The 14,875-nt window shown below is 42.9% G+C and overlaps 1 protein-coding gene across 3 annotated transcripts in view; it reads right to left on the reverse strand.

Annotated features, from left to right (window-relative positions):
- ADAMTSL1 (ADAMTS like 1) overlaps positions 1 to 14,875 on the reverse strand; it is a 1,178,053-nt gene that overhangs the window by 211,873 nt on the left and 951,305 nt on the right. For all 3 annotated transcript variants that reach the window (XM_077475229.1, XM_077475230.1, XM_077475231.1), the window contains one exon: positions 13,153 to 13,310. In XM_077475229.1, coding sequence (XP_077331355.1) covers positions 13,153 to 13,310 — 158 coding nt within the window. The remainder of the gene's footprint in view (positions 1 to 13,152; positions 13,311 to 14,875) is intronic.

Consider the following 14,875-nt stretch of genomic DNA (forward strand, 5'->3'; position numbering starts at 1 on the left):
GTTAAAGTCCAGCCAAAAACATATGCATCGACTCGCTGTATCAATATAACAGCCCAGATATTCTGGATCTAGTGGTCCAAACATTTATGGAGTATGCTCCCTAGGGCTCAAGTCTAGCTCATAAATGATTGGCAGGCTCTCAAAAAAGCAGGGGCAAGCACATATATATCCTTAAATTCACAAGCATCTATGGAATGTGTATGAATAACATCTGGAAAATGTAACACTGACCTCTTATTACAAGAAAAATGAATAAAAAAAACCCCATGGAAAGCAATAGCATCTTAATGACCAACCAAATTACACACTTATGATAGCTTATCGCTTATTCATTAGGAGGTCATCTGTCACACTTATTATTAAATGGCAGAGCATGTAAAACACTTTTGAGCTAATTTAAGACTTGCTTCTCACATTGACAGTGATAGAGCAAGGGGCCTGTGTATTAAGATATTAGTGACTAAATAGCATTAAGATTAAACTTTAGGTCCATTAAATTCCCATCATGCAAAACCTTAATCTGTTTACTATGTTTCAGAGATCTTCTAACCTGCTAGATGGCAGCTGTCCCGGATGTCATTACAACATAAAAAAGGTTTACAAAACTGATCTGTAACTGACCTTTAAAACCTCTAAAGGGTATATTTTGCCATACTGGAATACAACAAAGGCAATATTTTAGGGCTGGCCATAGATAAACAAAGATCAGATGTATAGGGCTTAGTTCACACTGACATTAAGAGCAGGCAGTTGAGAGTCATTTGACAGGCTTTAAAAACGCCTCTCAAATGCCACAAGTTATAATAGACAGCACATTGTACTGTTCACACTAAGCGTTAGCGTCGCTTCAAAATTGATGTAGAGTTAGGAGGCGTTTGAAGTCTTTCAACACTTCCATTCAAGTCTATGGTAACGCTCCACAAATGCTCTGGCAGGCGCTTTCGGAGCGGTATTGGTGTGGTTGTGGCGCCTTAAAATTAGTCACTTTTTATTGTGGAGAAGTTTTAACACTCATCAAACGCTATGAAACCACGCATAGGGCGTTTAGTGAGCGTTTAATGCTTGTAACGCCCCATTCTAAAGCTCATTGATGCCTGTCTGACGCCTATACTAACGCCATACAAACGCTATAGGAGCGTTTTGTTGAGTGTCAGTAATTTAGTCAAATGTGAACAAGACCTAAATCTATAGTCATCATTATTGAACAGTGGCTTAGTAGTTGGCACTTCTACCTTGCAGCCATGGAATCTCACTCAAGACACTATCTGCCCAGAGTTTGCATATTCTCCCTGTGCTTGTGTGGGTTTCCTCCAGATAGTCCAGTTTCCTTCCACACTGTCTAATTTGACCCCATTATGTTTGTGTGCATGTATGCATTTATGTATATAGGCAGCCCTTTGTGTTACTTTGGCAAAATTTCCCTTCACCTCCAGCCCCATAGCCAAAGCAGGAAGTGAGAGGACATCCCTCCAAAGTGAGGGAATACCTTGTTGCACATATATATATATATATATATATATATATATATATATATACATACATATATATACCTTAAATTGTAAGCTCTTTGAGGGGAAGGACTGATGTGAATACACAATATGTAAAGTGCTGCCCACGTTTTCGACACCATATGAATACCTGTAGGATTAATAATAATAACCTAGGGAAACTTTTCTGCATGGTGATGTTTACATTGGTAGAGACTGTAGTAAAGGGTAATTCCTTTTCTACAGGGAAAATATAAGTTCCCGAATAAGCCTTATTCTTTGCATGTGTAGCAATATTTTTCTGGTCTTTAACAACCAGTATAAATATTAAGTAAATAAATTTGAGTGAAGGTAACTATAAAACTCTAGCTTAGTTGTGCATGGCTAATTAACAGCATGAGACTTTCAGTGCCAGTTGTAAGGGGTTATTTTCCTCCCTCCCTCGGGACAGGCTCTTTCCAGGTCATGCTACCCATAACAAGAACATTTCAAAGGTATTTGCACACCAAAAAAAAATTACAATGTTTTTAAATAGAATTTCACACTTAATTTCATATTACTTGTTAATCAAACCATAACTTTGAATAACTGCTATGTTCACAAAGGATGTGGAGTGTTAAAGAAGAGTGTGTGATTTGTATAATAAAACATTTTTTTATCTGATATAAAGATGTTTAATTTATATTTTATCTGTTTATTAGACCAGTGGCTATTCCATTGTATGAACATTGACTTGTTTACAAGCAATACAGTGTTCTAAAGAGTACATTGAGTAATAGTACATCACATTAAATAACTACTACAATGTAATATTCCAATAAATGCAATGAGTATTAAGAGCAAGGTAACTAAAACCTAAAACACTTTAAATGAAAATCTGCAATGGCAAAGGTCAGGGCCACATAAAAATAGCTAAAAACCCTAATAGGGAGAATTGTAAAAAAAATTACAGTGGTAGGTATATATTAATAAATGTTCAAACTAAAATTCTCAATCAGTAAATGACATCCAGCAACAGCATCCAGTTAAAGTAGAACTAAAGGCAAAGCTTTTTTTAATTCTGAGTGGATTAAGGGAGGGTCATAACATGTAATTTTTTTTCCCTTTGTCCCACTGGGGATATTTCCCTTCACCTCCTGCCCCATAGCCAAAGTAGGAAGTGAGAGGACATTCCTCCAAAGTGAGGGAACACTGTGTATTCACCAGGGTTGCTGGAAATAGAGTCCCCATTGGAATGTCCCTTCTTATGATTTTCCTTCACTTTTGCTGATATTGATAAGCAGGACAAACAGAGAGGGTGAATCTCCCTAATGGGGGTGTGGACAGCACTAAAAACATGACAGGTGTTCTAATCCCTCTCCTTAAGTTTTGCCCTTAGTTCAACTTTAGGTACTGGCACGTCCTGGTCTGAGGAGCTTTCCTACTATCAATTCATCACATCAAAACACAAGCAGTTGATCAATAAATAGCAGTCATTTTAGCAGTTAGACTATCTTTTCATGCTAAACCTTTCTCCAAAATCCAAGGTCCATTTGTCAAAAAAACAGTCTCTGGACAGCCAGTGCACTAAATGTGCAGGTATGCTCAGGACTTTTGTTGGAGAGTTGACCGGGGTTGCAGGCTCCTCCCTTTGAGGCAAATGTGTCTGCTTTGGCCTCGGAGAGGTGCTCTGAACAGGCCATCATCTCAGAGATATTTTACAGCAAGGAGGGTGTTTTTACTTTTGAATGGTGTGTGGAGGCTAAACCCCTTTGTGGGAATCCTGATGTAAGGAACTTTTACTTTTAACTAAAAGTGGGCAAATAAAGCACTAAAACATCCTGCCCTGGCTAAAGTTCATGAAATGTGCTACTGCTGAGCTGAATCCACACAATATTATGTCACCATTAGGGATGAGCTTCGTGTTCGAGTCGAACATCGGCTGTTCGCCCGTTCGGGCGAATTCCGAACATTATGAGCCGTTCGCGCCAAATTCGTGTGGCGCTCACGGGCCACAATGCACTGCATCATCGCAGTGCATTGCTGGCTCATGATTGGCCAAGCATGCACTGTGACCCCGCATGCTTGGTCAATCACAGCGCCAGCAGCGAGGAGAGCCATGATTGGCCACAGGCAGGATGCCTTTGGCCAATCATAGCTCAGGCTGTGTAGTACACGCCCCACACTATATAAGGCCGCCAGCGCGGCGGCCTTGTGTATTGTGTTGGCGTCTGAAGCAGTTAGTGGGTGTTCTGTGTACCTTCAACACAGTATACACCGATCGTTATCGGCTGATTTTCGATCTTGCTCTTCTGTAGTGGTTGTTGTCTGTGTGCCCTGACCGCAGTATACACCGCTATATTCACCTCACCTATATAGCTAGTGATCTATCTTTTATAATAGAGCTTGCAGTCAGTAGTGTTAGGAGCTTGTGTGTGCTGTCTGCGTGCTCTGTACCCAGTACACACCGCTATATCCACCTACATAGCTCTTCTCTATTTGAGCCATCTGCCATCTGCAGGAGTTATTGGAAGTTGTGTGTGCCTCCAGCACAGCACAGTATACATCTGTATATACCCCTTTATCTCTGGTGTTCTATAATAAAGGCATCTGCAGGAGTTAGTGGGTGTTGTGTGCCTCCAGAACAATATACACCTGTATCTACCCTTTATTGCTGTTCTCTAATAGAGCCATCTGCAGGGCTTAGTGGGTGTTGTGTGACTCCATTACAGTATACCCCTTTATCTCTGGTGTTCTATATTAAAGACATCTGCAGGAGTTAGTGGGTGTTGTGTGCCTCCAGCACAATATACACCTGTATCTACCCTTTATTGCTGTTCTCTAATAGAGCCATCTGCAGGGCTTAGTGGGTGTTGTGTGCCTCCAGTACAGTATACCCCTTTATCTCTGGTGTTCTATAATAAAGGCATCTGCAGGAGTTAGTGGGTGTTGTGTGCCTCCAACACAATATACACTACCCAACTGCTGTTTTACCCAACTCCCTTCAGGCCATTACCATGTCTGGAAGGCCAGCAAGGAGAGGCAGACAGGCGCGAGCCGATAAAAGAGGGCAAGCAGGCTCTGTGTCTAGAGACAACAGTGCTGGTCGTGGACGCGGTGCATTGTCATCAGCACGTGGCCATGGGACACGCTTGTCCTTCTTTTCGGCAGCTGGACATGTTGAACCGCAACATGCCAACGACTTGGTAGAGTGGATGACCAAGCCCTCTTCATCCTCCTCATCCTCTCTCACCCAGTCTCAAGGTACTAGCAAAGCAGCTGCCAACGCATCGTCTTCCCTCGTCTCAATGTCATCATCAGTGACTCCTTCCCTAGACCCACCACGTCCTCCCGAGGAGTCTCCTGAACTCTTTCAGCACAGTGTTGGGTACATGCTAAAAGGAGGATGCCCAGTGTTTTGTAGGCTCTGATGATGACACTCAGCTAGAGGAAGGCAGTAGCGTGAATGCAGAGAGAGGGGATGCTCAAGAAGGACAGCAATCTGGCAGTCATGTTCCACAAGCTGCAGCATATTGCCAGGTTTGCTACAGCGATGAAGAGGGAGGGGATGATGAGGGCACTGACTCCACGTGGGTGCCTGGTAGGAGAGAGGAAGAGGAGGTACATGTCCAACGAGGCAGGATGCCCTCCGGTGGCAAGCTTAGGGGCAGCACACCGACTGAATCACACCGCAAAGCTCCGCCTGTGCAGGGCGCTGCCTCTGTGCGTTATTCTAAAAGTTCTTTGGTGTGGGCCTTTTTTGAGATGAGTGCATCAGATCGCACCGCTGCTATTTGCAACATATGTCTCAAGCGTATCTCGCGTGGCCAAAACATCAGCCGCTTGGGCACCACATGCTTGACCAGACATATGTTGACCTGCCATGCAGCTCGTTGGCAAGCGTACCTCAAAGACCCACACCAAAGAACAAAGCGGACCTCTCCTTGCTCCTCATCAGCTGGTATCTCCAACCCCACTAGACCTTCAATCCTCTCTGAAACCTGCTCTGAGAGGAATGAAGGTGTAGAATTAGGTGTGTCACAGCCAAGTGCTTCCGGGCACTCTGCTAGCAGTACACCCACGTCCGATTATAGCAGGCAAATGTCCCTGCCCCAGCTGCTGGACCGGCGAAAGAGGTTCACTCCCAGCCATCCACATGCCCAGCGGTTGAATGCTAGCTTTGCTAAATTGCTAGCACTTCAACTGCTGCCTTTTCAGTTGGTAGACTCGGCCCCCTTCCGTGAGTTTGTACAATGTGCGGTTCCTCAGTGGCAGGTCCCCAAACGCCACTTTTTCTCACGGAAGGCGATTCCGGCTCTCTACTGGCATGTGGAAGGCAATGTCCTTGCCTCGCTGGACAGGGCGGTCAGCGGTAAGGTGCATATTACCGCTGACTCATGGTCCAGCAGGCATGGACAGGGACGTTACCTGTCTTTCACGGCCCATTGGGTCACTCTTCTGGCAGCTGGGAAGGATGCAGGACAAGGTGCAGTAGTGTTGGAGGTTGTTCCGCCACCACGCCTCCAAAATGCTACTATTGGTTGTGACACACCTCTCTCCTCCACCCCCTCCTCTTCTTCTTCCTCCATGGCCTCTTCCAGTGCTCTGTCCTCAGAACCAGCGGTGCTCCGTAGGCGTTCCAGGGGCTACGCAAGTACGCAGGCAAAACGATGCCATGCCGTGCTTGCGCTGGTTTGTTTGGGGGACAGGAGCCACACTGGGGCGGATGTTTTGTCAGCTCTGCAAGGGCAGGCCGAGAGGTGGTTGACGCCCCGCCAGCTTAAGCCAGGAATGGTGGTTTGCGACAATGGCACCAACCTCCTCTCCGCCCTCCGACAGGGACAACTGACCCATGTGTCCTGTGTAGCTCACGTCCTTAACCTGGTGGTGCAGCGGTTCTTGGGCAGGTACCCGGGCTTACAGGATGTCCTGAAGCAGGCCAGAAAAGTCTGTGTGCATTTCCGCCGATCATTTAATGCCTGTGCTCGGCTGGCTGAGCTCCAAAAGGAGTTGAACCTGCCCAAGAACCGCCTTATATGTGACATGCCCACCAGGTGGAACTCAACGTTGGCCATGCTGCAGCGGCTGCACACGCAGCAGAGGGCCATCAATGAGTACCTGTGCGACTACGGCACCAGGACAGGGTCAGGGGAGCTCGGTTTTTCTCACCGCGCCAGTGGGGCATGATCACGGATGCATGCACTGTCCTGTCACCGTTTGAGGAGGCCACAAGGATGGTGAGCAGTGACAGTGCATGCATCAGGGACACTGTACTTCTTGTCCACCTCTTGGAGCATACGCTGCGTGGAATAATGGACAGGGCACTTGAGGCAGAACAGAGGCAGGAAGAGGAGGACTTCCTTGCCTCTCAAGGCCCCCTTTATCCAGACAGTGTTCCTGCTGTGCCACCCATCACACAGGAAGAGGATGAGGAGGAGGAAGAGGAGGAGGAGGATGATTGTGTCAGCATGGAGGTGGAAGCTGGCACTCAGCATCAGCAGCAGCAGTCTTGTAGGGATGATTTACAGTCCCAAGAAACACGTGGACTTGTACGTGGCTGGGAGGAGGTAGCTGCGGATCATGTTGTCCTTAGTGACCCAGAGGACTCCGGACCGAATGCCTCAGCTAACCTACGCTGCATGGCGTCCCTGATCCTGCAAAGCCTGCGGAAGGATCCTCGTATTCTTCGGATCAAGGAGAGGGATCATTACTGGCTGGCCACTCTCCTTGATCCACGGTACAAGGGTAAGGTTGCCAACCTTATCTTGCCATCGCAGAGGGAGCAGAGGATGAGACATCTCCAGGAGGCCTTGCAGAAAGGTCTGTGCAACGCGTTCCCAGAGACTGGGAGGTTACAAACTCCTGGTCCTGGACAACGTGTTGCTGAGGCATCGGTCAGAAGGAGCGGTGGAGAAGGTGGCCGTCTGACTGATGCTTTCAGACAATTTTTTAGTCCGCAGCCCCAAGGTATGATCGGTTCCAGCAACCATCGCCAGCGTCTGATTTACATGGTGCAGGAATACCTAGGGGCAAGGTCAGACTTGGACACCTTTCCCACCGAAAATCCTCGGGCTTACTGGGTCTTGAGGATGGATCACTGGCCAGAGCTTGCACAGTATGCAATTGAGCTACTGGCCTGTCCTGCATCCAGCGTTCTTTCGGAACGCACCTTCAGTGCTGCTGATGGCTTTGTTACCGATCACAGGGTGCGCCTGTCCACCGAATCAGTTGATCGACTGACCTTCATCAAGATGAATCAGTCTTGGATCACCCACAGCTACCAAGCACCTGAAGCTGATGTAACCGAATAATTTTTTTTTAAATATCACATCCCTTCAAGACTGCCTATGCTGATGCTGAGTGACTGTCCTGTTATGTTGATTGTCTATCCTCTTCCTCCTCCGCTGATATGTTGGAAGAACATTTCTGGTTCTGGGTGATGCCATCAGCCCAATTTTTCTGCCCCTGTTTAACAGGGGCGTTTAATTACAATTTTTGATGCAATGCTTTGCAGCAGGGCTAATTCCTGCAATAAAACAAGAGTATATGGGAGAGGTTGCAGTGTGGTGGCACCAGCACCAGTGCCTAAGGCCCAATTTTTCTGCCCCTGTTTAACAGGGGCGTTTAATTACAATTTTGATGCAATGCTTTGCAGCAGGGCTAATTCCTGCAATAAAACAAGAGTATATGGGAGAACTTGCAGTGTTGTGGCACCAGCACCAGTGCCTAAGGCCCAATTTTTCTGCCCCTGTTTAACAGGGGCGTTTAAGTAAAATTTTTGATGCAATGCTTTTCAGCAGGGCTAATTCCTGAAATAAAATTAGAGTATATGGGAGAGGTTGCAGTGTGGTGGCACCAGCACCAGTGCCTAAGGCCCATTTTTTCTGCCCCTGTTTAACAGGGGCGTTTAAGTACAATTTTTGATGCAATGCTTTGCAGCAGGGCTAATTCCTGCAATAAAACTAGAGTATATGGGAGAGGTTGCAGTGTGGTGGCACCAGCACCAGTGCCTAAGGCAAATTTTTCTGCCCCTGTTTAACAGGGGCGTTTAATTACAATTTTTGATGCAATGCTTTGCAGCAGGGCTAATTCCTGCAATAAAACTAGAGTATATGGGAGAGGTTGCAGTGTCGTGGCACCAGCACCAGTGCCTAAGGCCCAATTTTTCTGCCCCTGTTTAACAGGGACATGTAATTACAATTCTTGATATAATATTTCACAGGAGGGCCCGTTCCTGTGCCCACCCAGAGTAACTGTGAGGGCTTACAATGTTGTGGCAAAACCAACACCTTGTTCTGCCATTTCTGCAGAGCATATAGGGCAGGCCCCTACTTTCAAACATCCAACTTACAAACATCTCCTACTTGCAAACGGAAGGAGACAACAGCAAGTGAGATGAAAAAAGATGGACGACAAAACAAATTATACAGGGGTGATAACCCTTCCCTATGTTTTCCAAAAAGCTTAAAAATAGTTTTTTTGACTGGAGCTACACTTTGAAAATGTACCAGTTGAAAATTACAAACAGATTCAACTTAACACAACAAACCTACACAGTCCCTGTCTTGTTTGCACCGCCTGTATACTGCTGTTCTGAGTATATAGGGCCTGGGGGCCACACACATTTTCTTTTTTTAATATGGGTACTGGGTTCCCCTTAATATGCGTACAAGACCCAAAGGGGCTGGTAATGGGCAGGGAGGGCTACCCATGCCATTTTTCTCAATGATTTTCAACCATATTGCAGGAACCAGATATAACATTAAAACCGCAAGCAGTTTTAAATGTTATTTCCGTTTAATGTCATTTTGTGCTGGGACTGTTCTAAACACGGGAAACACGTGGCACTTCACAGGCATACTACAGACACCCCCCAGGCACCATATTTAAAGGAATATTTCACTTTTTTTTCACTTTATTCGTCATTAAAGTCAGTGCTCCCGCCAAACGGCCATTTTTAAAAACATTTTAGGCATTGACCCATGTCCCCTGGGGCAGGAGCCAGGTCCCCAAACCCTTTTTAGGACAGTATCTTGCATATTAGCCGTTAAAATTAGCACTTTTAATTTCGAACGTTCGAGTCCCATAGACTTCAATGGGGTTCTAAAGTTCGTACGAATTTGGGGTCCGTTCGAAAGTTCTGGTGCGAACCGAACCGGGGGGGTGTTCGGCTCATCCCTAGTCACCATCATCATTTACAATAATTATCTGCTGTGTCCAGACAGAGAGGACAGTCAAGGCAATAAAAGTCTAAATAGAAAAAGTAAAGGTGTTTTCTATATTGTTTTAAAGCTTTTTAATACATTCAAAATTCCAACATCACAGGTAGGCTTGTCCTAATGTTACCTGATTACCCTCTAAAGGCAATGGGCTAGACTGGTGCAGTACAGCAATAAGTAGGTAGGGTATACTTTACGTGTGCATTTCAGTATTTCATTTTTAATTTTGACTCCATGAGAATGCAGTGAAATTTGTGGTTCTTGTTAATCATACCATATTTCACAGGAAGTGAACCTCTGAAAAGCAGCAGCCTCCTCAAGTATTACTAACTAACCTGCAATGTTCTACCTTCTTCCTAAATCAAAATAAATACGTTTCTACTAACCACACTAATGAGGCAGCAGCTGTGTAGAGACTTAACAATTCAACAACAAGCACCATTCTGGGGAAAATAGGTATCTGGCTTCAATTCAAAAATGTTTTACACAAAATAACGTTAATACAGCCAAAAAAGTAATTTCAGCAATGGTCTCTGGAAACTGACCATAATGACTGACTTGTGGAATTTGGATGAAAGTCATGCTATATAAGTCCCAAAAGACGGTTGTGGAACGTAGAATTTTCACTAAAACTGTTGGATGAAAAGCTAAAAGAAGTAACTTTTATTAAATACCAACTTGATAATTCAAATAGTAATGGCCTTAGCACAATTATGCATTAGAGTATCACCATTTAATTTCAATCACAAATAATTTTGCGATATAGCCACTGGTGATGCATTATACACCATGTGTCTGATGATCCCATGATACAAAAGAAAAATGTTGGACTATGTACAACATTTACAGCTACGTGGTTGAAGGCTTTGTAAGGTCTTTATGGCCGTCTTAAAAAGCTTTCATTTTATTGTGATTCCCAAATGCTGCATTTTTTTGTTCTTGGAGTTCAAGTACAATGTATGTATTTCTTTCAGCAATATGTTTTAGATTATTTTATATAATCCAAGTAACATATCTAATAGGAAACAATACCACTCTATCTGCCAGTGCTGCACAGTCATAAATGAATGAGCATTGTGCTTACTGGTTGAGAAGCAAGATGTTGAGTTGAGTCACTGATCCTTTATCTCATAAGACATGTATTGTTGATAACTATTTTGTACTGTTTGGCAAGAAATACTGCCTTACATTCAACAAGGGAATTTGGAGATATAATCCTCAAAATGGACTGTTTTTATATATAAATGTTTCCAAAAAATGTCAGTGGTACAGCTTATAAAAATGCTGCAATTATATGTTTCCCAGGGTACAACAGGAAGCCATCTATTTTTTTACCAGTGTAAAAACTGCTTTTTTAGCTAAAGTTTGTGTCCCTCACCTAGTCATTTCTAAAATCCTAAAAACGAATGACTGAAAAGCAATAGCTATGCTAGACTTTTTAAAGAGAATGATAAACTGTTTCAAGTTTATATTGACAAAGAAGTATGGCAGCTACTTGTGTTTTTTCTATTAGGGCTCTTGCACACAGTTGTACATGAGGTGTACGGTTGCACAGATTAAGCTACTCTTCTGTTGTGGTACCCAGGAGCCACAGTTGAAGCATATTTTTGCCCATTGATATACATTACAGAAAATACTGTGCATGGCTATAAGTGTGTAACCGCCAACACTCGTGTTGGATGAATATTTCAAAATGTAAAACTTGTACACACGATTGGAAATTCCGATAACAAAACCATGGATTTTTTCCAACAGATGTTGGCTCAAACTTGTCTTGCATATACACAGTCATACAAATGTTGTCAGAAATTCTGATCGGCAAGAATGCATGACGTACAACACCTATGACAGGCCAAGAAAAATGAAGTTCAATAGCCAGTGCGGCTCTTCTGCTTTATTCTGAGCATGCATGGACTTTTGTGCATCGGAATTGTACAAATGCTCGGAATTTCCGACAACATGTCTTGTTGTCGGAAAATTTGAGAACCTGCTCTCAAACATTTGTTGGCGGAAATTCCGACAACAAATGTTCTATGGAGCATACACACGGTCAGACTTTCCGACAACAAACACACATCCAACATTTGTTGTGGGAAAATCCTATCGTGTATACAGGCGTTTACTCTTTCAGAAAATCTTGAAAACAAAGTTATAATAGTTAAAAATTTTATTGTAGTTTGTATGTTTTAAAAAAAAAAAAGTTTAAGGTGTCACATCATTTACACGTACACATAACCATATGGGGGGACACCTTAAAAATCCTTCTCTATATATCCAGCAAAATGGCTGTTATTGCTGGGATGTGGTGTCAAGATATACTATATTGTTCTAATCTATAATATCATAGGATTTTAAGCTGATAGAAAGGAATCATTGATCAAACCTGTTCACTTGAATGCTTACATTTTACTTTAAACTATTGATCTCTGTAAAGAAAATGTTATTTTCTTTTTATTTTCGACAGGAGTTAAGGAGAATACAAAAAGAATGTGAAATGCGTCTGAGAACTCCAACTACTGACTGCATATGAACATATAAAATATTCATATGTAACATTTCATATTTACTTGACTTAAAATAGGGGGAGGAGTCTTTTTGCCCTAACCATTACAAAGAAAAGAAACAATATGCATTTCCTTTAATAATAATTCCACTGCTGACAGCCATGAAAAACATTTGAGGGTAAAACTATGGGGGCTGCCAACTGTGAAATGTGGTGCAGTATTTTGGCTTAACTACTTAGCGAGTCGCTAACCTGGAATATGCACATTATAAAGAAGAAACCACAGGAGCGAGTGTCTTGTCTGTACAAACTTCAAACCAAGGGAAAAAAGGGGTAGCAACAAAAGCTAAAGGTATTTCTCAACTTGTAGTGAACTGCCCCTTCAAACATGCACATCCAGCTAGATAAGCAACTTTCCATATTTCTCTCTACAATGGTGAGTTCTTCTGCATCTCACTTGCACCAGGTTCCAGAAAAACAAAACAGTCTATGTATCATAACATTCGTTATAGACATCTATGTGAAATCTGACATGCATATGAACAGGCAATCAGAACAGGAAAAAAAGGTTTTAACCTCTAACTCATACCCTTCACCCACATTTTTGGTGGAACGGTCCTTATGCTGAAGAATTATCGACATACGTTTCAGAATAACATTCCAGTTAGCAAATGTTGCTGATTCATGTTATTTGGTTAAGGTATTAAATCACAACACCCACTTAAAATAGTTAGAGCTGTAACATTAGTCAAGTATAGGAAAGCCAAGAACTAAACTTTATTACATAATTTCTGCACAGGTGTTAAAGACTATGAGCTACACTGGAGCAAGTTTCTACCATAGGCATCATAGGGGAAACTGAATAGAAACCAAATGCTATTTGCTCTGTGGGATGGAACAAGCTCCCTTGTACAAGTATTTACAACTGGAACTATGCCCATAAGATTAACCAGGTTTGGCTTACCTTGACAGAAAAATCTGCAGAAAGAGGACCAGCAATCCTGAGGATTTCTTTATCAGGAAATCTTTGGAAGTCAACAGTAGTGTTGTCCACAAGAAAAGATCCAGTGTTGCTGAGACTGTTTTCACCCTTTAGCCCTTGCAATGTTTTTGTTTCCAGGTCTGTAAGAGTATAAATTGCAATGAACTTATAGGACCTCTGAAGTAAATACAGAAATATTTTTACTCCTATTGCTCAAAGTATGCAATGCATCAACCAAATTATGTACAGTGCCTTGAAAAAGTATTCATACCGCTTGAAATTGTCAACATTTTGTTATGTTACATCCAAAAACATAAATATATTTTATTGGAATTGTATGTGATAGACCAACATAAAATTGCACATAATTGTGAAGTGGAAGGAAAATAATAAATGTTTTTTTATAATTTTTTACAAATAAATATCTGAAAAATGTGATGTACATTTGTATTCAGCCCCCCTGAGCCAATGCATTGTAGAACCACCTTTTGCTGCAGTTACAGCTGCAAGTCTTTCTGGGTATGTCTCTACCAGCTTTGCACATCTAGAGGGTGACATTTTTGCCCATTCTTCTTTGCAGAATAGCTCAAGCTCTATCTCTGGACAGCATCTGTGTACAGCATTTTTCAAGTCTTGCTACAGAGTCTCAATTGGATTTAGGTCTGGACTTTGACTGGACCATTCTAACACATGAAGATGCTTTGATCTAAACCATTCTATTGTAGCTCTGGCTGTATGTTTAGGGTTGTTGTCCTGCTGGCAGGTGAACCTCTGCCCCGGTCTCAAGTCTTTTGCAGACTCTAACAGGTTTTCTTCTAAGATTGTCCTGTATTTGGCTCCATCCATCTTCCCGTCAACTCTGACTAGCTTCCCTGTCCCTGCTTAAGAAAAGTATCCCCACAATATGATGCTGCCACCACCATGTTTTACAGTGGGAATGATGTGTTCAGGGCGATGTTCGGTGTTAGTTTTCCGCCACACATAGCATTTTGCTTTTAGGCCAAAAAGTTACATTTTAGTCTCATCTGACCAGAGCACCTTCTTCCACGTGTTTGCTGTGTCCCCCACATGGCTTCTCACAAACTGCAAACTTCTTATGGTTTTCTTTCAACAATGGCTTTCTTCCTGACACTCTTCCATAAAGGCTAGATTTGTGGAGTGCGCGACTGTGGACAGATTCTCCCACCTGAGCTGTGGATCTCTGCAGCTCCTCCAGAGTTACTTTGGGCCTTTTGACTGCTTCTCTGATTAATGCTGTCCTTGCCAGGCCTGTCAGTTTAGGTGGACGGCCATGTCTTGGTAGGTTTGCAGTTGTGCCATACTCTTTCCATTTTTGGATGATGGATTAAACAGTGCTTTGTTAGATGATCAATTCTTAGGATATCTGTTTATAACCTAACCCTGCTTTAAACATCTCCATAACTTTATCCCTGACTTGTCTGGTGTGTTCCTTGACCTCCATGATACTGTTTGCTCACTAAGGATCTTTTACAAACCTCTGAAGGCATCACAGAACAGCTGTAATTATACTGAGATTAAATAACACACAGGTGGACTCTATTTACTAATTAGGTGACTTCTGAAGGCAATTGGTTTCACTAGATTTTTGTTAGGGGTATCAGAGTAAAGGGGGCTGAATACACTTTTTACATATTTATTTGTAAAAGATTTGGAAAACCATTTATCATTTTCCTTCCACTTCACA

The sequence above is a fragment of the Lithobates pipiens genome, unplaced genomic scaffold, assembly GCF_037356315.1.
Source record: "Lithobates pipiens isolate NorthernLeopardFrog02 unplaced genomic scaffold, aLitPip1_a1.2 Scaffold_13, whole genome shotgun sequence".
Taxonomy (NCBI): Eukaryota; Metazoa; Chordata; class Amphibia; order Anura; family Ranidae; genus Lithobates; species Lithobates pipiens.